We start from the raw sequence: 23,794 nt of genomic DNA, 5'->3' as shown, positions 1-23,794 counted from the left end.
TGGGATAAAATTCCAGTTAGGTCACTCAAGGCTGTGTGACTTTAGCTAAATCCCTCTCTACACTAGGGGGTTCTTAGCAAGAGGCCAGGTGCAGTGACTCACACCTGTAATCCCACTACTTTGGGAGGCTAATGCAGGAGGATTGCTTGAGTCCAGTGGGAAGGACTGGCCTGGGCAATATAGTGAGACCTCCATCTCTAGAAAAAAATCTAAAAATCAGCCAGGCGTGGTGGTGCATGCCTGTAGTCCCAGCTACTCAGGAGGGTGAAGCAGAAAGAAGGATTGCCTGAGCCGAAATTGCGCCACTGCACTTCAGCCACAACTTCAGACATGTTTGCCCCCACCCAGTAGCACCTGGGGCTCCGTGTGTTCTCTAACAGAGTCTTAAGGCAGAAGGGCTCAGTGAGTGGCTGGGGACACAGACAGAAACAGGCAGCTGTTTTCCAGCTTTTATGAAAATTAATAACATTAATAGCTCACAGACATATACATACACACACATTGCTATGTACACAGTCATTAAGTTATTAATTAGGCTCTGTAAAAAAAGGTTTCTACATTAGTGTTCCGGGCTAGGCCCGATCAGTCCTTGGCATATTCACAGTGGCAGCCCCAGGGCTTTGCCTCACGGGCGGGCAGAGGGGAGGCAGGAGGCCACAGAGCAGCCGGCCCCACGGTGAGCACAGCAAGGGTCCTGGGCCGCCTCCTTGAGTCTTCAGTTCCCTTCCTAGCACCTGCAGTCCAGCTGCTGAGCAAGCCGGCAGACAGGTCCTGATCCCTCCTGTGGCCTTCCGCATTGTGGCTTCGGGCAACGTGGCGAGCCCTAGAGGATGCTAGCCAGCTCTGTGGAGTCTGTTTCTGAGCAGCCAGAGCTGCTGGCCTCGTCCCTGCAAGAGCCAGAGGAGATGGGTTGGAGGAAGCATCCATCCTTACCCCTCCCCAGCCCCACCTGCTTGCTTCCTTCCTCACATGATCTTGGCCCTACTGTCGGACTAAAGTGAACCACAGGACAGTTTGCTCACTCCCACTTTCAACTGTTGGTTGGTCTGTTTACTGTCCTTGCTGCACACAGGGTACTGCAAACCCCAGAACTATACTCTCGCCTGGGCTGGTTGACGGGCTGGCATGACTCCCTCCACCCTGCCCTCTGGTTTCCCCAGATGCAGGGTTCAGGCCACACTCAAGGTCCTATGTGCCAGGAGGCTGATGAAGAGTGCAGTCTCTGGAGTCGGAATGCTGAGGCTCAAACCCCATCTCCGCCCCTTTCAGCTGGGTCAGCCACTCTTCCTGCTGAAACCTCAGCTTCTTCACCTGCAGAGGGGGAACCCTAAGAACCTGATATTTAGGGTTGTTGGAGGGATATGGGAGGTCATGGATGCACATGTCCTATAACAAGCTCCTTAAGGGCAGAGATTTTTGTCTTGTTCACTAGAGCAATCAATGCCTAGCACATAGTAGGCAGCCAGTATGCATTTGTTGGATAAAGGTAAGACCACTTAACACAGTGCCTGGTGCTTACTTAAGTGTTAGAGCTGTCCAGAGAAGATGTGTGGGGGGTGAGTCTGGACTTGGCCACAGGAGACACAAATTGAGGGTTTAGAGGCAACCATGTCCCCTCCTCCAGCATCCCGTCCCCTCCCCACTCACCTCAGTGCCTGCAGGGCCTTCTTATTCTGCCGCCGCCTCTCCTCATCTATGGGGTACAGTTTGAAGAGCAGCAGGCCCAGCAGGATGAGAACTATGGGAGCCATGGTCACGAGCATGTTCAGTGTAAACTTGACACGTTCTGGCTGCGAGCAGCCACGGGTCTGGTACCCTGCAAAGCTATGGGACCCAGGGGGCAGGAGAACGGTGAAGATGGGGCACCTGGGGCCTGGCCCCGTCCAGTCCCGCCCCAGGTCCCCACCCCACTCACTCCAGACTGAGGGTGGAAATGCCCAGTGACACTCCAGAGGCAAACTTGGTGAAGAAGACATAGAAGGAGAAGAAGATGGGCTCGGTTCCGTGGAAGTGAGGCTGCTTCAGATGGAAGTCGTCAATGACGTCAGGCAGCATGGACCTGCGCAGAGCAGTGACAGCCGTGAGGACCGACCCACCTAACGGGCCTCTGTGTTAATGAGAAGAGGTGGCCCTCTGGAAGCTTCAGTACCATGGCTACACAGCTCAGTGAGGAGATCGCACCTTCACATGAATAAGAAAAGGCCTCTTGCTCTAAGAGGAAGTAGCCCCGCCTGGAGGTGCTCAGCGTGGCAAGTGGAGCGCCTGCCAGATTATAGCCCCCATTTTTCACTCTGACTAGGTGTTCTTGCAAAGCTCACTACCTGTACAACTGTACAGGACAGACCTCCCTCACTCCTAACCTGGACCCACAGAATGGCCTGTGGGAGAACACCCCATAGAACTCTCCCCAAGGAGCTTCAAAACTGGGGACTAGGGGCTGGAGATAACCGAGGAGGGGGCCTGTATATACCTACCAAGGTAGTAAGAAGGCAGCTGCCACACTGATGCCAGCTGCCACAGCTACCACATATGTGATGATGAGGTTACTCTCCATGAGGGCCACCAAGACGAGAAATGGCACTGCTGACTAGGGAAGGGGGTGCAGGAAGATGACTCAGCTGGGAGGTTCCCCCCAGACATCCCCAACTCAACCCAGGCTCTGCTCTTCAACCCCACTCACTGAGATCCCAATATATACAGCTGTCTTCTTGCCAAACCGGGTCAGGAACCACTGCCAGATGGGAATGGTGAAAGTGGCTGAGAGCTGTGGGCAGACAAAGAGGGTTAAAGGGAGGTGCTTTAGAGCCACAGAGCCCTTCCTGCCCTTCCCAGAACCCCAAAGGGGCTCCTGGCCCTGCCCAAGAGCAGCCAGATGACATCATATGGGCAGCAACAAGATGACAGGCACCTTCGATGGCTCCCCAGGGGAGCTCAGAGCTGGTCCAGGCCTACCTCGTCTGCTGCCCTCTCAAACCTCTGAGCCAAGTTCCTGGTGTCCTCACCCTTGCTTTTGCTGTGCTCACTATTCAAACATCTAACCTTAAACTCTTTATTTCACAGTCCTACCTATGCAAGGTCCAACCAAATATCCTGAGAAGCCTCCCTCATCCTTTCATGACCTTGGGCCAGCCTGAGAAACATCTTCTGCCTATTCTAAGAACCATTCCACAGCCTATGTCACTTCAGCCCAGGCTGCCTGCCCTTGTTCAGGTCCCACACTCACCATGATGGCCAGGAGTAGATTCTGGAATTCATTGCGGAAGCCCAAGGTGTAGGTGCAAAACAAGACAAAGTTCCCCTCCACCAGCTGGGCATGGGGAAAGGTAGGGAAGGAAATGCAAGGAAGGAGGTGATGTTGGGGCTGAGCCTCCCCAAGACATCCCCCATGCTCCAGAGACCTCTGCTCACCCCATTCCCATTACAACCCCTTCTCAGGCTAAGCACGTCAGACCCCCACTCACCATGAAAGCCAAGGAGGTGAAGAGGAAGCCGGTAATAAGCTTGACGTATGGGCCATGGCTCATGACCAGCCGTAGGCCCTGGAAGTAGGCGATCGGCTCAGCCTGCTGGGCTTCATAGGGTTCTGGGGGCCAGAGGGGACAGTGAGGAAGGAGCAGAGGCCCCTCCCAAAAGCCTGAGGGCCAGGCAGAAAGACACAGTTGTCCATGCTGAGGCCTGCACCCCTTCCCAGGCACCCCCTTACCTCTCTGCTCCCGCACGCCCAGGGTCAGGATGACAGCACAGATTACATAGATACAGACAATAACCCCCGCTGCCAGCAGGTATGCCTTTTGCTATAAGGAGATGAAGGCGACATACAAGGACGGTCAGTTTGAGCTCATCCCAGCACCCCAGTTCCAGCAGCCCCATTCAGTGATCTTGGGCCAGTAGCCAGTCCCCTCCCCTCTGGGAGCCTCCTGTCTCCATGTGTGAAACGGGAGGATCACCCCAGGCCTGCTGTTGCTTCCCAAGACTGGACAGTTAGGATTCACAACATGCTCAGAAACCAGGCTGGTGGAGTGCGGCCCTCACACCTGTAATCCCAGGAGTTTGAGACCAGCCTGGGCAACTCTACAAATAATAATAAAAAAGAAACCAGGCTGCGGAGTCTGACAGCCCAGAATTCAAATCTTCCCAAATCTCTGCAATTCACCAACTTTATGACTCTGGGCAACTTATTTAGCCTCTCTAAGCTTCAGTTTCCTGTTCTGCAAAGTAGGTATATTGGGTCTATCAATTGTTATGTATATCAAATGCCCAACATTTACTTAATAAACACTAGCTGTTACTATCTTTAGGATGACTACAAACCACCTCATTGCTCCTTATCTCCCCAAATCCCTGCCCTGCCCAGGGCCTCACCGTTTCTCTGTGTGAGGTGGTGCCATGTGTATGGTTGGCACTTTGTGAAGCCACTGTAGAGCCATTGAGGTCCTGGAAACAAGGCGTGTCTGCTTGGCCCACGATTTGCCCCTGGATCGCCGTGCCCAGCACTGTGCCCAGCACTTCCACAGTCATCCCTGGCAGGAGAAAAGGAGGTGTTTCAGAGGGTCCTCATGGGTCGTGGGCCTAGGGAGGAAGGTCAAATGGGTGGGAGCCTAGCTGTAGCTCCAGGCAGGGTGGGTAGAGGTAGTGGGGTAGGTGACATCTTGGTCCGAACGCATATGCACCTCTCCAGGTCTCATCTGAGCAATAAGCGGATTGAGTTGTTTTTAAGATGGTTTCACACCCACACTCTAGAGCAGAGCAAAGAGCTGGCCCCGCAAGGGAAGAAGTGTGGCTGGAGGGTCCCTGGAGGGTGGGGTCAGGTGGGCTGGGGAGACTCACGATAGGCGGTGGCAGAATCCCGCTCAGTCTGCTCGGTGCTGATGAACATGGTGAGAGCCGAGTAGGGAACATGGAAACACTGGCGTGGAAGACAGGCCATTGGCAGTCAGGCAGGTGGACACACCGATGTAGCTTCCGGTACCAACCCTGGGGGCCCCAAGTACCGCCCTCCTCCTGGCCCCCAGAGACACCCAGAGGAGGTACCCACACTCACCGTGACCATCGTCTCAAAGAGGCAATAGAAAAGCAGGTACCAATAGGTCTGGCCGTGTGGGAAGTCGGGCACGAACCAGATGAGGAAGTAGGAGATGACGGCCAGGGGCGTGGAGAAGATGATCCTGAGGAAGAGGAGGGTGTGAGTGAGGCTAGAGGCTGGAGGCTGGAGGCTGGAGGCCGGAGCCCAGGAGCCAGGGCCAGCCCAGACTGCTGTGCCTCACAGGGTCCCCACAGGGAAGGAAGGTGCTCTTCCTTCCTTCCCCATACTCCTGCCATCCACCCATCCTGGGCCTCTGGGAAGACGCTGATGGCCAAGCCTAGAATGGCAGATGGTAACTTGGGCCCCCAGACCAAAATTCTAGGCATGGAGTGTGAGGTCAGACCCTGAGTCTACTCCAGAGGCACCAGCCTCTAATGGGCTGAGAGAGGTAGAATGGGAGTCCAAGACCTCAGGTGGCTGGGCAAGGAGGCAGAGAGAAGGAACAGCCCCATCGCCCGTGTTCTCACACAGATACTCATCAACCGCACACACACACCCCATTCACACACACACACCCCATTCACACACACCCATACCCCATTCTCTCACACACACCCCATTCACACACACACCCCACATTCGCACACACACCCCATTCGCACACACCCCACATTCACACACACCCCACATTCACACACACACCCCACATTCACACACACCCCCATTCACACACACCCCATTCACACACACCCCACATTCACACACACCCATTCACACACACCCCACATTCACACACACACCCCATTCACACACACATCCCACATTCACACACATACCCCATTCACACACACACCCATTCACACACACACCCCATTCACACACACCCATCATTCACACACACACCCCACATTCACACACACACACCCCATTCACACACACATCCCATTCTCACACACACCCCACATTCACACACACCCCATTCACACACACCCCCATTCACATACACCCCCATTCACACACACCCCACATTCACACACACACCCATTCACACACACATCCCACATTCACACACACACCCATTCACACACACACACACAGGGAAGCTGGCATGATGGGGAGAGGCCAGCTCCAAGCAAAGGAGAACTGAAGTCCTAGGTGGGCAAACGTCTGTCTTCCCTGTGTGAGTTCCACACCATCACAAGGGGTTAGACCACTGGATGGACTAACTTCATGGCATCAGTATAGCAAGGCAGCACAGGCCATGGTAAAGAGAAAGGCCTTTGAGCCACTCTTCAGGGATTCCATTCTAGCTCCACCAACTAACTATAAAACTCAGTCTTGGGAGTTATTTAAATTATCTGAAGCTTGCCTCATTTCCTCAGAAGTTCCAACTATGGGCTGGGCGCTATTCTAATTACTTAGGATAACCAGAGAACAGATATAAAATCATTGCCCTTGTGGAACTTACATACTAGTTGGCAAACAGAAATTTGACATAATTTAAAAGTTATATATATCATTCAACCGTCATAAGGAATAAAATTCTGACACACGCTACAACATAGATGAACCTTGAGGACATTAAGCCAAGGAAAATCAGCCAGACGCAAAAAGATAAATATTGTATAATTTCACTCATGAGGTACCTAGACTGGTCAAATTCATGAAGAAAGTTGAATAGTGGTTGCTAGGGGATGTAGGGAGAGGGAAGTGGGGAGTTAGTGTCTAATAGGTACAGAGATTCACTTTGGAAGGATGTAATGGATGGATGGTGGTCACAAAGTGAATGTACTTAGGCTGGGTGCAGTGGCTCACGCCTGTAATCTCAGCACTTTGGGAGACCGAGGCGAGTGGATCACCTGAGGTCAGGAGTTCGAGACCAGCCTGCCCAACATGGCGAAACCCCCGTCTCTACTAAAAATACTAAAAATTAGCCGGGCGTGGTGGCACACACCTGTAGTCCCAGCTCCTCAGGAGGCTGAAGCAGGAGAATCACCTGAACCTGGGAGGCGGAGGTTACAGTGAGCCAAGATCGCGCCACTGCACTCCAGCCTGGTGACAGAGTGAGGCCCTGTCTCAAACAAACAAACTCCTTGATCATTACATCCTTAATGTGGAATGTTAAAACTGCACTGCCCAAAAAAGAAATATTAGAGAACCGACAGGTTAGTATCCCCGCTGTACCAAAAACAAAAACAAAAAGCCGAAATGAATGTACTTAATGCCACTGAACTATACACTTAAAATGGCTATAATGGCAGTGGCACATGCCTGTTGTCCCAGCTACTTGGGAAACTGAGGCGAGAGGATTGCTTTTCCCCAGGAGTTTGAGTCCAGCCTGTGCAACATAGCAAGACTCTGTCTCGTAAACATGTTTTTAAGGTTATGGTAAATTTTATGTTACATATACTTTATCATAGTTTTACAAAAGTGTTATATAACGTGTTGGGAGATGAGTGCTATGAAGAAAAGAAATAAAGCTGGCTCCAGGGGCTTAGAGTAAGGATGCAGTTCACAACTGGATGGACAGGGTAGGCCTTACTGAGAAGTTGGCATCCATGCCAAGGCCAGAATGAGAGGAGGGAATTGGCCTTTTAGACATGTGAGGCAAGAGTGGGCCAGGCAAAGGGAATAGTCAGTGCAAAGGCCTTCGGATAGGTACGTATCAGCAGGTCTGAGGAAGAGCAAGGCCAGGAGGGCTGGAGTGAAGAGAACGGGGAGATAGAATTAGGAGATGAGGTGGGAGTGGAAATGGAACTCCTGAAAGGCCATTGTAGGTGCCTTGGCTTTAGTTCACAGGATCGAAGTAACTTTGAGACTTGGTTGATACTAAAATGTCAAACAGTGTTTGGGACACTAAGTGCTATAATGATCACATCAGGGAAGCCCAGCAGGAGAGTTGGCATGCGTTAACTAATGCCGGCCACACCAGGGGAGCTGCGGAAAGCCCTGGGCTGGGGAGGAGACCTCAGGCCCAGCTGTTGCTTGACACCTAGTCTCTCACACAGTGGCCTTGAGAACTCCAGAGAAAGTGACTGTCAAAGTCTTTCTGATTTGGCCACGAATGGTGGCTCACACCTGTAATCCCAGCACTTCAGGAGGCTGAGGCAGGAATATTGCTTGAGGCTGGGAGTTTAAGACCAGCCTGGGCAACATAGCAAGACCCCATCTCTATACGTGTGTGTGTGTTTTAATTAAAAAAAAAAAGGAAAAGGGCCGGGCACAGTGGCTCATGCCTGTAATCCCAGCACTTTGGGAGGCCGAGGCAGGCAGATCACGAGGTCAGGAGATCAAGACCATCCTGGCTAACACGGTGAAACCCCGTCTCTATTAAAAGTAAAAAAATTAGCCAGACATGGTGGTGGGTGCCTGTAGTCCCAGCTACTCGGGAGGCTGAGGCAGGAGAATGGCGTGAACCCGCGAGGCGGAGCTTGCAGTGAGCTGAGATCGCACCACTGCACTCCAGCCTGGGCGACAGAGCAAGACTCCAACTCGAAGAAAGAAAGGGAAAAGAAAAGTCTTCCTGGTTTCAAGAAGAGGATTTAAATGTAGACTCAGAACAGGGGCTGCCCTGAGGCCCAGAAGGAGAGAGGGCTACATGGCTTACAAACCCTGACAGACCCAGTTTCTTCCTATACTGAAAGGAAAGGGGGTTCCAGGTCTCCAGGCCTGGCCTGAGGAGGGGTCAGGTGGTATGGATGGGGAGGTCTGGCCAGGCATCGTGGCTCCTGCCTTTAATCCCAGCACTTAGGGAGGCAGAGACAGGAGAATAACTTGAGCCCAGGAGTTTGAGACTAGCCTGAGCAACATAGCCAGACCCCATTCTCCACAAAAAGGAAAAAAAGTTTGCACACCAGCCTTCAGCCCACAAGCCATCCCACGTGCACGCATACACAGGCACCACCAGACACAGAAGCACACGCACAAAGGTAGCTGCTAGATCGGAAACCGGCCTGAAGGGCCCCCAGCAACTTCCCCAAGCTGGCTGCCACACCTGCCCAGCAAGAGTCGCTCAGTTCCTACACGCCACAGGGAGGGCCTGCCCACCTCCACCTCTCCTGAATCTGTCTCCTCAGGGAACAAGAGCTCGTCATCAGCCTTTGTCAAACACTCCATCCTCTGCTTATAGGCAGCTGAGCAGCTGCTGCTGAGGAACCCAGTGTGACTGGGAGTAACCCGGCCTTCAGCCACCATGCCTGGGAGTAGCCGCCTCCCATTGGCTGGGCCTCATGAGGCGATGTGGCAGTAGAGCCTCGCCTTCTACTGGCTGCCAGGGAGGCGGGCACAGGGCCAAGTCTCCTGGGCTGGCGCCGGGGGAGCCCTGAGCAGCCCGCACAGGTAAGGCAGGCTGTCCTGCCCCCGGCCCTGAAGACTGGATCAAAGGCTCCAACCTGGGCCTTAGCCAGGGACTGGCAGGATTGGGGTGGGTGGGGGGCCTCGTGGGAAAGGAAGCTGTAGTGGGGGAAGGGGTTGCGGGAAGAGCTTTGAAGGCCGGAGGCCAGGTATGGGCGCCCCTGGGGCAGGAAGGCGCCCACTTAAGCCTGGATGGGCTGGAGATGAAAGGGGTATGCCCCCCCACGCCCTGAAGCAGGATGTCCTGGAGGGAACCAGAGTCCCCGCCTGACAGCCTGTCCTGTACGGCTCCCCTGCCGTCTGATCCATGGCACCACCTCCCCCTACTTTGCCCCACAGCCTGAAACTGAGTAGCACAGGCTTTGTACCAAGGGAAAAGGTAATTTACATCATCCAAGGTGCCAAAGGTTATGGGTTTGCTACCCCATTCCAGGTATTACCCCATCCCCTGCTCTGCCAGGAGCCACCCTGAAGGAGGCCAAATTATATATCACTGTGCTGTTGGACGGTGCCACAGGGAGGCAGAGATGCAGCAGGCTGGGCCTGGAGTCTAACTCCCAGCCCAGGATTCCGCAGTTCGCCTGGTGTGGCCTATACTAGGGACCACATGCCAGCTCTCCTGTTGAGCATCCCTGATGTGGTCATCATAGCGCTTAGTGTCCCAAGCACTGCTTGGTATTTTAATATCAACTTATTTAAGTCTCAAAATTACATCAACCTTATGAAGTAGAATTAAGCCAGGCACTGTTCTAAGAATGTCAATAATAATAATAATAATGATTCAGCACAACTCTGTGAAATAGACATAATTAATATCCCCATTTTATAGATGAAGAAACTTGGTACTCAGAGATGTGAAGTGGCTCAGCTCTAAGTAGGGAAATTGGGATTTAAAGCCAGGCAGGGGCCGGGCATAGTGGCTCATACCTGTAATCCTAACACTTTGGGAGGCTGAGGTGGGAGGACACCTTGGGCCCAGGAATGCAAGCCCAGCCTAGGCAACATAGTGGGACGCTGTCTTTACAAATAATAATTTTAAAAGATTAACCAGGTGTAGTGGCACATGCCTGTAGTCCCAGCTACTCGAGAGGCTGAGGTGGGAGGATCACTTGAGCCCAGGAGCTCTAGGCTACAGTGAGTTATGATCACACCACTGCACTCCAGCCTGGGTGACAGAGGGAGATCCTGTCTCAAGAAAAACAGAAAGAGAAAGAGAGAAAGAGAGAGAGAGAGAGAAAGAGAGAAAGAAAGAGAGAAAATAAAATAAGCCCAGGCAGGCTGGCTCCAGAGTACAACTGCTTAACCACTCTGAAGTACTACCTCGGCCACTGTGGGAAGTGATAGAGTGGGAGAATTCAGAATTCCAGCTTCACCAAGGGGAATGAGTGGACCCTGGGAAGGAATGAGGCCTGAGCTGCCCAGCCTAGCACTTTGGCTGGCCTGGAAATGGACTGGCTGAGCATGCCAGTGTCCATGCTCAGGGTAGCTGATGCCTCGGATGGGGTTTCGACACCCTTGGACTTTTAACTCCTTCTCCTCACCCCCCAGCCTGTAACAAGACAGAGAGAAGGAACAAGGAGAGGATATGCTGGAAGTCCTGTCTTGTGCCACCTCAAAGGAACATCTTCTACTCACCAAGGCATAAGGCGACCCAGGCAGGTCCAGGAGGATTTGCTGATGCAGAAGCCCACCAGGGGGTCTGTGATGGCATCCCAGGCTCGGCCCACAAACAGGATGATGGAGGCAGAAAAAGGGCCCACCTGGAATGGGGAGAAGCAAAAGACAACTTCCTCGTCCTTCTACTCACCTCAACTCTCACTGGTAGGCGGAAGCGGAGGCTCCTTCCCTATCTCAGCCAGGATCTTGTGACCCTGAGCTGCTCCTACGTGGACCTTACACATCTTCATTTGCCTTGTTAATAACAACAATAGCATTTCTCCAGTAACAGTAGCACTGGGTGCCTCTATAGAAGCTTTCCCACATCTGTCCCCTTGATTGCTTCCCTCCACTGCCCTTGAAAACATTCCCATCAGCTCAAATGAATCCACGAACATTTCCTTCCCTCCCTCTCAGCCCTGAGCCCCTGACCACCTGGTATCAGAATGAGCATTCGCGGGATGAACACAGTGTGCTTCAGTGTCCCCATCTGTATAATGGGAGTTATGAGCTCTACCTTGCAGATTCAAGCTGTATCTTGGATGTGGAAAAAGAAGCCTATAGATGCTTTTTAAAAAGGGACTTGTCACTACCCACTCAAGCTATCCCCCTCCCTTACCCCAAACCCCCCAGGCCCTAAATACAGACTCTCCAGACACCTCCTCATCCATCAAAGCCCTGCTATTGCTATTTCTCCGGGGAGTGGGTATTCTTCCCCGTACCATAGTCTCCCCAGCCTGACCCCACAACCCCAGCTCTAACACCCACTACAACAGGTTTACACTTTGACTGCAGGTTCCTCATATTTATACCCTACTCAAGGCCCAGCCCATGGGAGTTACTCAAAAATTAGCTGCTGAAATTTTTTGTTCTTTCTGGAGCTCAGTGTTCCCCGTCTGTAAATGGATACAACTAAGACTCGATGCTTGCCAAGTTAGATGCTACATAGAAGACAGTCGGTGCAGGAGCCCCAGTAGCCATGGCTATTCTGCCTCCCACTCTCCCATCCAGACAGAGTGAATTCTCAGGATGCCAGGCTTCTGGCCAAGGCTTCTCAATGCACGGAATAGCCCTGTTTCACCCTAAGTACCCCTCCCAGTCAAAGACCCTGTGTACTGGGGCATTCTAAATTAGCCTAGCACCTAAGCGCCCCTCTGCTTCTCAGGTAACGGTGGGATGCATCTCGTCCACAAGCCTGGCAACAGCCACCAACCCCTGAGCCAAGCCAGCTGACTACCTCCCAGCCAGGGACACAGTGTGCCAGTCTCTTCTAAGAACAGCATCCCCAGCAAGGCCCATTCTCCCTCATTCTACCGCCTACCCCTTCAGGCTCCGTTGCTCTTGCCAGGCAAGGAGGAGTTGCCAGACCTTTCCAGCAAAGACTCCTGGGGTGGAGAGACTCCCCTCGTGGATACCTTCCAGGGTCTTCTCATTTCTTGCCCACTGACTCTGAGAGGCAGCAAAGTAGGGATTTGAGGTCCCATTTCACAGATGGGGAAAACTGAGCGAACTGACCCAGGGGTGCATAGTCTTTCCCACCTCAGGATGCTGAAGGAGCCCTCGAAGGCTTAGACCACTCACCTGAGCCACATCCAATAGGTAGATCTGAAGGAAGAAACCCAGGGCACAGCCTGTCACCTGGTAGGGGGCTCCCCCAAGTGCATAGCAAAGCTTGCTGCAAACAGACAACTGTTGTTTCTTCTTTTTCGGTTCTTTCTGGGAAGAGGAGAAAAAGATGAAAGGCCCAGGTCCTGGCCTCCATCCAAGAAGGTTCCACAGGAAGGACCGTCCCTCTGACCAACTCTACCAGAACAAACAACTCTACTTTGACCTGTTCCTACCCAGGAGATCCCACCTTTTTTTTTTTGAGACGCGGTCTTGCTCTGTCGCCCAGGCTGGAGTGCAGTGGCACGATCTCGACTCACTGCAAGCTCCACCTCCCGGGTTCACGCCATTCTCCTGCCTCAGCCTCCGGAGTAACTAGAACTACAGGTGCCTGCTACCACGCCTGGCTAATTTTTTGTATTTTTTGTAGAGACGGGGTTTCACCGTGTTAGCCAGGATGGTCTCGATCTCCGAGATCCCACTTTCTGCAAGAGAAAGGTGTTCTCCATTCTTAGGAACCTGGAAAAGGGGAATCCATACTTGTGTGAAAGTTGCCCCTAAGCCACCTCCCTCCTGGAGATTCTAAGGAAACTTATCAGCCCACCATCCCTAAAGAACTCCTCCCAAGGCCTCGGCCACTGCTCCTTTCCAAGTTGCAGGGGCAGCATGCTCCAGCAGCGGACCTGTCCCCACCTGGCACCAGCTGCCACAACCTGAAAATCCGCTTGCTGCCAAGAGCTGCCTGAGCCCAGCCCAGGCTCCCGCCCTGCCTCAGAGACAAGATCCACCTGCCTACTCCTGGTGAGGGCTCTAGAGAGCTGTGGGGGCTCGGCCCAGCTAGCTGCAGGCACAGCTGTTCCACCTATCCCAGAGCATCCCTGACCACTATAGGCAACCAGAGCTTCAGGCAAACCCAGGAACCGTCCTGCCCTCCAACTTCCCGACCCATCGCCCTCCATCCCCGAGCTCCTAGAGGACCTTGGAGAGGGAGGAAAGGCCTCCAGGCCTGAGCCCTCTCCGGGTGGGGCACTAGGGAGGTTGGGTTGCCCAGGGAAAGTAGATATTACTCATACATAGTAACAGCATAATTGCTCACCCAGTTCCTTCCAAGGATCAGTTAATAAAATTAAAAGGAAAAGGCAGTCACCTCCCACAAAGGTATCTACTGCCTGAGATCCCTTCCTAGGGGGCCGCCTCATTTTATTTGGTCCTTCAATAAGTCCCCAGGGCTGGGGATGGGGTGGATGGTCTCGATGCGCAAAGCACCGTTCCCGCGCGAACATCTACATTCAGACAAATGCCTGAGGGACGCGGCTCCTTTAAGAGCAGAGCCCTTGTTCTTATGAATGAACTTGAGCGGCCCTAACCGCAGAGTAGAGGCGCAAGCGTACGTGGGTGAGGTGGAAGGTAGGGGATGAGAGAGATGGGGAACTAAACGGAGTTTCCCAGATATCTGGAGTCATTTCTGGCGTATGGGGTGGCAAGCCCCAGCCGCTCAGCACGGAAGAATGGAAACCAGCTAGGCAGAGCCAGAATCACATGGGGCTGCCGGCAGAGCCTCTCCGCAGAGCGCGGAGTGCGGGTGAGCAAAGGGGGGCGACGGCGCCCAGAGCTTTTCTCCGTCACCCCTTGCCCCTGGCACCCCCAGGTCCTCTCTGGCCCGTAGGCTTCCTGTCCCCGGCTATCCCAAGGGTCCCCTAACCAGACTGACCCCTCGACGCTCCCGATCCCCCATTTCCGCCTACTCGCTCCCCTCGCCCTCCACGCGGGGTGCCGGGCCCTCACCTTCACCTGGGCCGGGCGTTCAGTGGCTTGGAGGATGCTGGTGGGCAGCAGCCCTGCCGCGGAGCCGCTCTCGGCGCCTTCTCCTTTGGCCATGACCCGCGGGCCACGCCGCCTGGCCGGGTCGACGGGATGCTCCTCTGACCCGCAGGCCGCCTCTCCTCCCAAGCTCGCGTCGTAGCAGCCTTAGCCACGGTCGGGTCGCCGCGCGCTAGCCAAGCCGGCTGGCAGGCGAGGCACGCACTCTGCTGCACACCCCCTCCGCGCCTCTTATAGTTCTGCCCAGCCCTCTCGGGTGCGGCCAATCCCCGAGCCCCGCTGCCCCACCTCCAGCCAATCCCGTCGCCCGCCCCCCCCCCCCGCGCCCCCCTCGCCTCGGCCGGCGGCTCTGTGCCACCGAGCCACGTTCTCCAAGCCCCGGAACCGGCATCTGCCTGTGCTGGCTCCTAGCAATCGAGAAGCAGGCCGCGAGACCTCCCAGACACGCGTAAGGAAACCGAGGCCCCAGGCTGGAAGTGATCTGCCCGAGGTCCCCGATCTGCCCGAGGTCCCCGAGGTCCCCAAAGTCCTACTCTCCCCGAGTCAGGCCTACCACACATGACTTCTGACCCCCAGGCCTAGGAAAGCTAGGGGCTCTGAAGCCCACTTTAAAACCTGGAGTCAGGGAGTGTCTCCTTCTCCTTCAAGTCTAGAGGATGTACACTAACACTTTCCCTCCCAATGCCTCTCTCTCATCCCTGAAGACACACCATTCCCCCGTCCTGCCCTTGGCATCCGGGCAATAGGGAGAAAGATGAAGCAATCCAGAGGCTGCCCCCCTGCCGGCAGGGAGCTCCCAAGTCGTGGAGAGAAGCCCGGGCTACGCCCACTAGTACACTATGACAACAGTTGCCTTTTATGGATAGCTTCCTCCATGCTTAATATGATCTCTTTCGGCCCTCAAAAACCACCAAGTGAGGGTGGTACTATTATTATCCCCATTTTACAGCACAGGAAAGGGAAACATGGAGAAGTGATGAAACAACTGTTATGTGGCAGAGCCAGGCCTGAAAGGTTTTGTCCGATTCCAAAGCAGTTGCTCTCAACAGAGCTGCTCTATCCCTCTTAGCATAAATTACAGAAGGCTGAATGGGGTGTATGTGTCTCCCCAACAAGAAGCCCTACAAGGCTCCAGAGGCACTGAGGGTTGAAACAGGAAAGTTTTGAAAAAGACAATGCCCAGAAATGTGATCCTCAAAAGAAGGTGGGAGGGCATTAGTTTGGAACAGAAGGCAGGCACAGATGCCAGAAAAGAACAATCTTTAATTCCAGCTCTGAGTCCCTTATGTCAGCGTCACCCCAGTCTTTCCAGTTCTCTGATTAGTGAAGGGGCTGCTGGAACTCTCAAAGGCCACCCACTTGGTTCCTGTGCTCCTTAATGTCAGCCTCTTTTTTCTTTTCTTTAAATCTCTGATTGCAGGGAGCAGAGATAAGGTATATCTGCCCCAGGATGGTCACACCGTGCTACCTCACACGCCAGCAGATCCCATCTGGGCACACAGCTCTTGGCCATTGCTGAGCAGAAGAGAGCCAAGTAAGGCAGTGAATTCTGTGGAAAGGGAATGGCTGGCCCCATGACTCCAAGCTGTGTGACACTGTTCTGTCTCTTTTCCCCCCTCCAAGCTTGGTTAGCTAAGGTGTACTCTACGATCTCTTCCAGCCCCCAAATCTTCTCTCCCACAGAATCACATCGTATCACAAGTAATCTGTGTCCCCCCGGTAGACAATGAGCTCCTCAGGTAGGAACCACATCTTTTTCACTTCTGCATCCCCACTAACTAGCTTAGGGCCTGAATTATTGTGTTCACTGAATGAATGTTCAGTCTTCCCCTGCTAAGGTACAAGCACACAGAAGCCCATCAGGAAAAGCCCTAAGTGTCTCCATTTACTAGCTGTGCAGCTGACCCTGAACAACTCAGTTAACCTCCCTGTGTAAAATGGCGATATTAATAGTAGCTACTGGCCAGGCGCCCTGGCTCACGCCTGTAATCCCAGCACTTTGGGAGGCTGAGGTGGGCGGATCACGAAATCAGGAGTTCGAAACCAGCCTGGCCAATATGGTGAAACCCTGTCTCAACTAAAAATACAAAAATTAGCCGGGTATGGTGGGGCGCACCTGTAGTCCCAGGTACTCAGGAGGCTGAGGCAGAAGAATCGCTGAAACCCAGGAGGCGGAGGTTGCAGTGAGCCGAGATCGTGCCACTGCACTCCAGCCTGGGTGACAGAGCAAGACTCTGTCTTTAAAAAAAAAAAAAAATTAATAGTAGCTACCTAATAGATTTGTTTTGGGGATGAAACAAGAAAATGGCACAGGAAAAATTTAGCACAAGTGCCTGGGAGCTGAAACTGGGCTGGTCCCCCTCCTGGCCTGATTCCAGTCTGTCAGTGTAGCAACGCAAGATTCCAGATATGGCCTGACCAAGCCAGCACAATAGGCCTATTATTTTTTCCAGTCTGGACGCGACACATTGTTAATGCAGCCTAAGACTGCTGGGCTTCAGAGCCTTTCTCTCCCATGATTAGTTCCCATCAGGTTGTGGTCAACTAAATCATTCAGATCCTTTTCACCGGAGCTGGGGTCAAGTCAGGTCTCTCCCCCATCCTCTGCTTTCTGTAATGTCTTGAAGCTCACAACAGAACAATGTCATCTTGCTTATTCCAGCCTGTCGAAATTGTTTTGAATGCGGTTCTATGGCTCACTGTTTTCTCTCACTCTAAATTTAGATCCATCCCTTGCAACTTCAACTCCACCAACCATGTTGTTGGTCAGGACAGGGCCCCATAATGCAGCACTAGAGACACTCACTGTCACCACTAACTGAATCAGGGCACCACCAATGCAACAGCTCCCAAATATCAAGTAGCCACTGGTATGCAGGGCAGTGTGCCCGTTAAGTGCTTTAAATATACTATTTTTTTTTCTTGATATCTCATTTAGTCCCAACACTACCACTGGGGAGAGTCGTTTTTATTACCCTCATTTTATTTATTTTTATTTCATTTTCTTAGAGATAGGGTCTTGCTCTCTCACCCAGGCTGGAATGCAGTGGCACGCATGATCATAGCTCACTGCAGCCTTGGATTCCTCAGCTCAAGTGATGTGATTAGGCTTTGTGTCCCCAGCCAGATCTCACCTTGAATTGTAATCCTAATAATCTCCATACTCCCGCAGTCCCCATATGTCAAGGGAGAGACCAGGTGAAGGTGACTGAATCATGGGAATGGTTTCCCCCATGCTGTTGTCATGACAGTGAGTGAGTTGTCACAAGATCTGATGGTTATATAAGGGGCTCTTCCCCCTTTGCTCAGCACTTCTCCTTACTGCTGCTTTGTGAAAAAGATGCCAGCTGTGTGCAGTGGCTCACGCCTGTAATCCCAGCACTTTAGGAGGATGAGACAGGTGGATCACTTGAGGTCAGGAGTTTGAGACCAGCCTGGTTGGCCAGGCATGGTGGCTCACGCCTGTAAACCCAGCACTCTGGGAGGCCGAGGCGGGCGGATCACGCGGTCAGGAGATGGAGACCATCCTGGCTAACACAGTGAAAACCCTGTCTCTACTAAAAAATACAAAAAATTAGCTGGGCTTAGTAGCGGGTGCCTGCAGTCCCAGCTACTCGGGAGGCTGAGGCAGGAGAATGGCGTGAACCCGGGAGGCGGAGCTTGCAGTGAGCCAAGATAGCGCCACTGCGCTTTTGCCTGGGCAACAGAACGAGACTCCATCTAAAAAAAAAAACCAAACAAACAAAAAAAAAGAGACCAGCCTGGTCAACATGGTGAAACCTGTCTCTACTAAAAATACAAAAATTAACTGGGTGTGGTGGTGTGCGCTTGCAGTCTCAGCTACTTGGGAGGGTGAGGCAGGAGAATCACTTGAACCCAGGAGGTGGAGGTTGCAGTGAGCCAAGATCATGCCACTGCACTCCGGCCTGGGCAATAGAGAGAGACTGTCTCAAAAAAAAAAAAAAAAAAAAAAAAAAAAAATGCCTTGCGTTCATCTTCTGCCATAATTGAAGTTTCTTGAGGCCTCCCCAGCCATGTTGAATTGTGAGTCAATTAAACCTCTTTCCTTTATAAATTACCCAGTGTCAGGCAGTTATTTATAGCAGTATGAAAGCAGACTAATATATTAAGCAGTCCTCCTGCCTTAGCTTCCTGAGTAGCTGGGACTACAGCCATGTGCCACCATACCTGGCTAATTTTTAAGTTTAAAAAAAATTGACCAGGCGCGGTGGCTCACGCCTGTAATCCCGGAACTTTGGGAGGCCGAGGCGGGCAGATCACGAGGTCAGGAAATTGAGACCAACCTGGCCAACACGGTGAAACCCTGTCTCTACTAAAAATACAAAAAATTAGCCAGGCGTGGTGGCCGGCACCTGTAGTCCCAGCTACTCAGGAGGCTGAGGCAGGAGAATTGCTTGAACCCAGGAGGCGGAGCTTGCAGTGAGCCCAGATCACACCACTGCACTCCAGCCTGGGCAACAAAGCAAGACTTCATCTCAAAAAAATAAAATAAAATAAAATAAAATAAAATAATAATAATTATTATTGTTATTATTTGAGACAGGATCTCACTACGTCTTCACGCAGAAGTGCAGTGGCATGATCACGACTCACTGCTGCCTCAACCTTCTGGGCTCAAGTGATCTTCCCACCTCAACCTCCCGAGCAGCTGGAACTACAGGCATGCACCACAGTACCCGGCTAATTTTTGTATTTTTTTGTAGAAATGGGAGGTCTCACTATGTTGCCTAGTCTGGTCTCAAAATGTCTGGGTTCAAGGGATCCTCCCACCTCGGCCAACCAAAGTGCTGTTAAAATTTTTTGTAGAGACAAAGTCTCACAGTGTTGCCTGTTCTGGTCTTGAACTTCTGGCCCCAAGCGATTTTCACACCTCAGCCTGCCAAAGTGCTGGGATTACAGCCATAAATCACCACACTGGCTATAGTGTTTTGTTATAATGTTTGGTGTGTTAGGCCTCTGGGGCAGACTTCAGGAAATCTCTTCGACCTTCTCTTGCCTTCCTTTCACCTGCCCTAAGGCAGGGCTCTAATCTTCCCCAATCTTTCTGATTGTGAATCTTAAGACCCTCCCTAGAGGGAGTCCTGCCCTAAACCCTGGGGGAAGGAATGCTGAAGTCATGAGGCTTCCATTAAAAACCCCTGAGAAGAGGCTTGGTGCAGTGGCTCACGCCTGTAATCCCAGCACTTTGGGAGGCCAAGGCAGGTGGATCACAAGGTCCGGAAATCGAGACCAGCCATGACCAACATGGTGAAACTCCATCTCTACTAAAAATACAGAAATTAGCCAGGCGTGGTGGTGTGTGTCTATCTATAGGCCCGGCCAGGCGTGGTGGTGTGTGCCTATAGTCCCAGCTAGTTGGGAGCCTGAGGCAGGAGAATCCCTTGAAGCCAGGAGGCGGAGGTTGCAGTGAGCTGAGATCAGCCAAAAAAACTTCTGAGAAGATTGGATTCAGAGAGCTTCTGGCTAGCACAAACACATGGAGCTTCCTGGAGGGTAATGTCCCAGCCAAGGCATGGAAGTTCCACAAGCCTTCTCCATATCTCATCTTATGCATCTCTTCATCTTTATCCTTTGTAGTATCCCAAACCAGTCAACATGAGTGTTTCCTTGAGTTCTATAAATGACTCCAGCAAACTAATCCAACCTGGGAACCTCAATTTGAAGTCAGTTGGTCAGAAGTTCCAGAGGCCTGGCGTTGTGACTGGTGTCTAGGGTTCGGGAGACAGTCTAGGGAACTGAGCCCTCCACCTGTGAGATCTGATACTATCTCCAGGTAGGTAGTGCTGGAATTGAATTAGAGGATATCCAGCTGGTGTCCACTGTTTAGTGTGTGTGGGGGGAAAAGAAAACCCATATCCGTGGTCAGATCATTCTTCTATGTTGGTGATTGTGGTGATGGTGGTGTGACAGTAGAGGAAAAACACAGTTTGAGAGGTTTTTCCTAAACAACTGGTGTCAGGAGTGGGATATATTGGGCTGACCCAGGCTCAAGAAAACATGTGGTTTGGGAAAAGAAAGGACAAAAAGATGAAAGATGAGGAACCTTTGATTCCTGGGTGGCCATGTGCTCACCCACAGTATGAAGCCACAGGGACACATGTAGTATGTACCTAGATTAGGTACTAAAAGTCAAAGTTACCAGGGGAATTTAGAGATGGCTCCAACTCCCAGAGAGTTGATTCACTAGATGCATAAGGAAATGCAAACTAATAAGAAAAACAAGCTAAATATTCAATTTCTTGGTTATTATCTGTAACAGCTAACTTGAAATTAAAAGAGAATGCTGGGTGAGACCTTCGTGCTAGACCAGCTTAGACTCAGTCAGTCTGAATTTAGGCCACCAGCCTCAAAGCTGCCCCCACAGGGCAGAATTATGCATGGACAACAGAAAGTACTTCTAAGACTTGTGTTTACCAAGAAAGTAATCACTGTGGGAGAAGGGCAAAACCGAGTAACTATTGAAACCAGAGGGCATAGTGTGAAGGAATTATTCCATTTTGTAGATCCGTATCATCAGCTTCCTGAGGAATTTTTACGAAAATGAATTCTGAGAGTAACTAATTTAGGAGCAGGATCTTTGATTTTAATTGCTGCAGAGTGGAAGAGCCTGTTTGGGTTGATGCAGGAACCACAGCTCACTACTGAACAATTGCAGATGGATATATGTGATTCAGACACATAAAAGATGTATTTCTGAGGGAACGACCAGACTTGTACTGGTTTTATCCAGTGGACTGGATAAAAGCCACTGTAATATCTGTTTACCCTGAGAAGCGGGGACTGTCCAACTCCACCTGTAAATGCCAAGGGGACCACGCCAGATGAAGCAGCTCATATGCTTTGTATGCAAGCCATATGGGACTGGCTTTATGATGGCAGGGACATTCACCTACTGAAGATGCCCATTACCCAAGTCATGCTAAGTGCTGTGGTCAGAGGCCTCTTCTACATTGGCACCCCTGCAGAATCAAACAGCAGTTCAAATTTGCTGTCTCAGCTTCCCTTCATGGGTCTCACAGATGCTAATAAAAGTATTAGGTTAGTTCACAAGAGAATGAGGAAAGGCAAAAGGTAGAGTCAAAAGACTCATCCCAAGAAGGTCGAAATTTTTAAACAGTTCTAAGAAATAAGATGAATAAAGCAAATATTCAGCCAGACGTGGTGGTTCAGGCCTGTCATCCCAGCACTTTGGGAGGCCAAGGCAGGCAGATCACTTGAGCCCAGGAGTCTGAGGCCAGCCTGGGCAACATGTTGAAACCTGTCTCTCCAAAAAAATATAAAAAATCAGCTGTGCATGGTGGTATATGCCTGTAGTCCCAGCTACTTAGGAGGCTGAGGTGGGAGAATCACCTGAGCCTAGGAAGTCAAGGTTACAGTGAGCTGTGATCACACAATTGCACTGTAGCCAGGGTGACAGAGTGAGACCCTATCTCAAAAATAAAGAAAGAAAGAGAGAGAGAGAGAGAGAGAGAGAGAGAGAGACAGAGAGAAAGAAAGAGAAAGAAAAAGAAAGAAAGAAAGAAAGAAAGAAAGAAAGAAAGAAAGAAAGAAAGAAAGAAAGAAAGAACATTGATAGGGTTGATGGGGTGAAACTAAGAGGAAAAAGAAAAGGAGAGTTATGGAACTCATCCCTGCAGGATGAAAATCTTTAAATGGCTATTTTCAAAACTGAATGAATAAAACGAAAATTGATAGCTTTAAAACAAAGATCTTAATACAACACTTTTGAAGCCTGGGTGGACCAAAGAGAACCCTTACTGGTTCCCAATGTTAAAGGGACTCAAAACAGTTTCCTATATTTCCCCCAGTTGGGAGAAACGGAAAAAACTGGAAGGCAGAGATTACAATGAGAAATCTGATCTGAAATTGCCCAGGGAAACAGTCAAACAGATTAATTAAGATGTAGATCGAGGCTGGGTGTAGTGGTTCACGCCTGTAATGCCAGCACTTTGGGAGGCCGAGGGGGGCAGATGACTTGAAGTCAGGAGTTCAAGATAAGCCTGGCCAGCATGGTGAAATCCCGCCTCTACTAAAATATTAAAAAAGTTATCCCAGCTACTAGGGAGGCTGAGGCAGGAGAATGGCTTGAACCTGGGAGGCAGAGGTTGCCATGAGATTGCACCCCTGCACTCCAGCCTGGGCAACAGAGCAAGACTCCATCTCAAAAAAAAAAAAAAAAGATGTCAATTGGGGCCCTGTGTGGTGGCCCATGTCTGTAACCTCAGCCCTTTGGGAGACCAAGGCAAGAGGATCACTTGAGGCTAGGAGTTCAAGACCAACCTGGGCAACATAAGGAGACCCCATATAAAAAAAAATTTTTCAAAAAATTAGCTGGACATGGTGTCACGTGCCCGTAGTCCCAGCTACTCAGGAGGCTGAGATAGGAGGTACACTTGAGCCCAGCAGTTTGAGGCTGCAGTGGGCCATGGTTGTACCACTGCACTCCAGCCTGGGTGACAGAACGAGACCGTATCTAAAAAAAAAAATGATAAAGATAGCCAAAAGCAAAAGGGCCAGGGTTCTTTAGCTCAAACCCTGGCTGGGAAACTCCCTTTCGTGTTTGGAAGGTGACTAGAGTTGACAAGCAGGTATCTCTGTGTACTCCCTAGAGGTGGCCACCTGTGTCCATGAAATGAGTGGATATGAGGGTATTGCAGCACTATAGAGATGGGCTGAATCTAGACATGTTCCTTTTGCTCCCTCTCAGGCACATAATGCCAGTACAAACTGCTCTGTTGCTCAGTAAGAGAGACAGAGACTGCCAATGGCTATGGAACAGATTTCCTAATCTGTTTTTTGCACAAGAGAGGGTAAAATGGTCTGGGGAAGGAGAAGTTCCTGAAACTAGGACAAAAAATGTAAGGGTTGATAGGATTTTGAAAGTTGGTATATTTGATTACACCTCATGTAAGGTGGTTGCATCTCTTTTACCTGACTGTAGCATGGGAATGAACACTGTATCTTATTGGAGAATGTTTCCCCTACCTAGTTTTGTAAAACAGAAGGCATGTAAATCTGCCCTTCAAGCATTATTAATTGAACATGCTAAATGGTAACCTACAAGTTTGCCAAGCCCACATGGTACAGAGTAGAAGACAGAGCACTGGTAGGTTCAAATTCTCCGTTCGATAGCCCTATGTTGAACATTTCCTGGCCTTTCGGCAAAAGGCTGTGAGCGCTTCCCAGCAACAACTCCTGGGACTTTGGACTATAGACTCTCCATTTGAGGGGTATTTACTACCTTGTTATGGGACATAAACTGAAGCTGTCCCTATGACTGAAGGGCATAAAATAATCTGGAAACCTGAAATACCC

The 23,794-nt window shown here is 51.2% G+C and overlaps 1 protein-coding gene across 2 annotated transcripts; it reads right to left on the bottom strand.

Annotated features, from left to right (window-relative positions):
• Positions 1-435: 435 nt before the first annotated feature.
• On the bottom strand, positions 436-14,694 carry MFSD2A (major facilitator superfamily domain containing 2A). 2 transcript variants are annotated; one of them, XM_009205662.2, is made up of 14 exons: positions 14,429-14,694; positions 12,614-12,748; positions 11,012-11,136; positions 5,042-5,165; positions 4,828-4,906; positions 4,363-4,520; positions 3,704-3,794; positions 3,462-3,583; positions 3,224-3,307; positions 2,681-2,764; positions 2,475-2,587; positions 1,916-2,059; positions 1,648-1,824; positions 436-887 (listed from the first exon to the last, which is right to left on the bottom strand). In XM_009205662.2, exons 1-14 carry the CDS (start codon positions 14,513-14,515, stop codon positions 824-826), a joined length of 1,587 nt encoding a protein of 528 aa, XP_009203926.1. In that variant the 5' UTR covers positions 14,516-14,694; the 3' UTR covers positions 436-823. The 2 variants fall into 2 exon arrangements, with proteins under 2 accessions (XP_009203926.1, XP_003891695.1); XM_003891646.4 differs by having other exon boundaries at positions 437-887; positions 14,423-14,694.
• Positions 14,695-23,794: the final 9,100 nt, after the last annotated feature.

This window comes from Papio anubis, chromosome 1 (genome assembly GCF_008728515.1).
Source record: "Papio anubis isolate 15944 chromosome 1, Panubis1.0, whole genome shotgun sequence".
NCBI lineage: Eukaryota > Metazoa > Chordata > Mammalia > Primates > Cercopithecidae > Papio > Papio anubis.
This window is presented reverse-complemented; position numbering and strand designations above follow the sequence as displayed.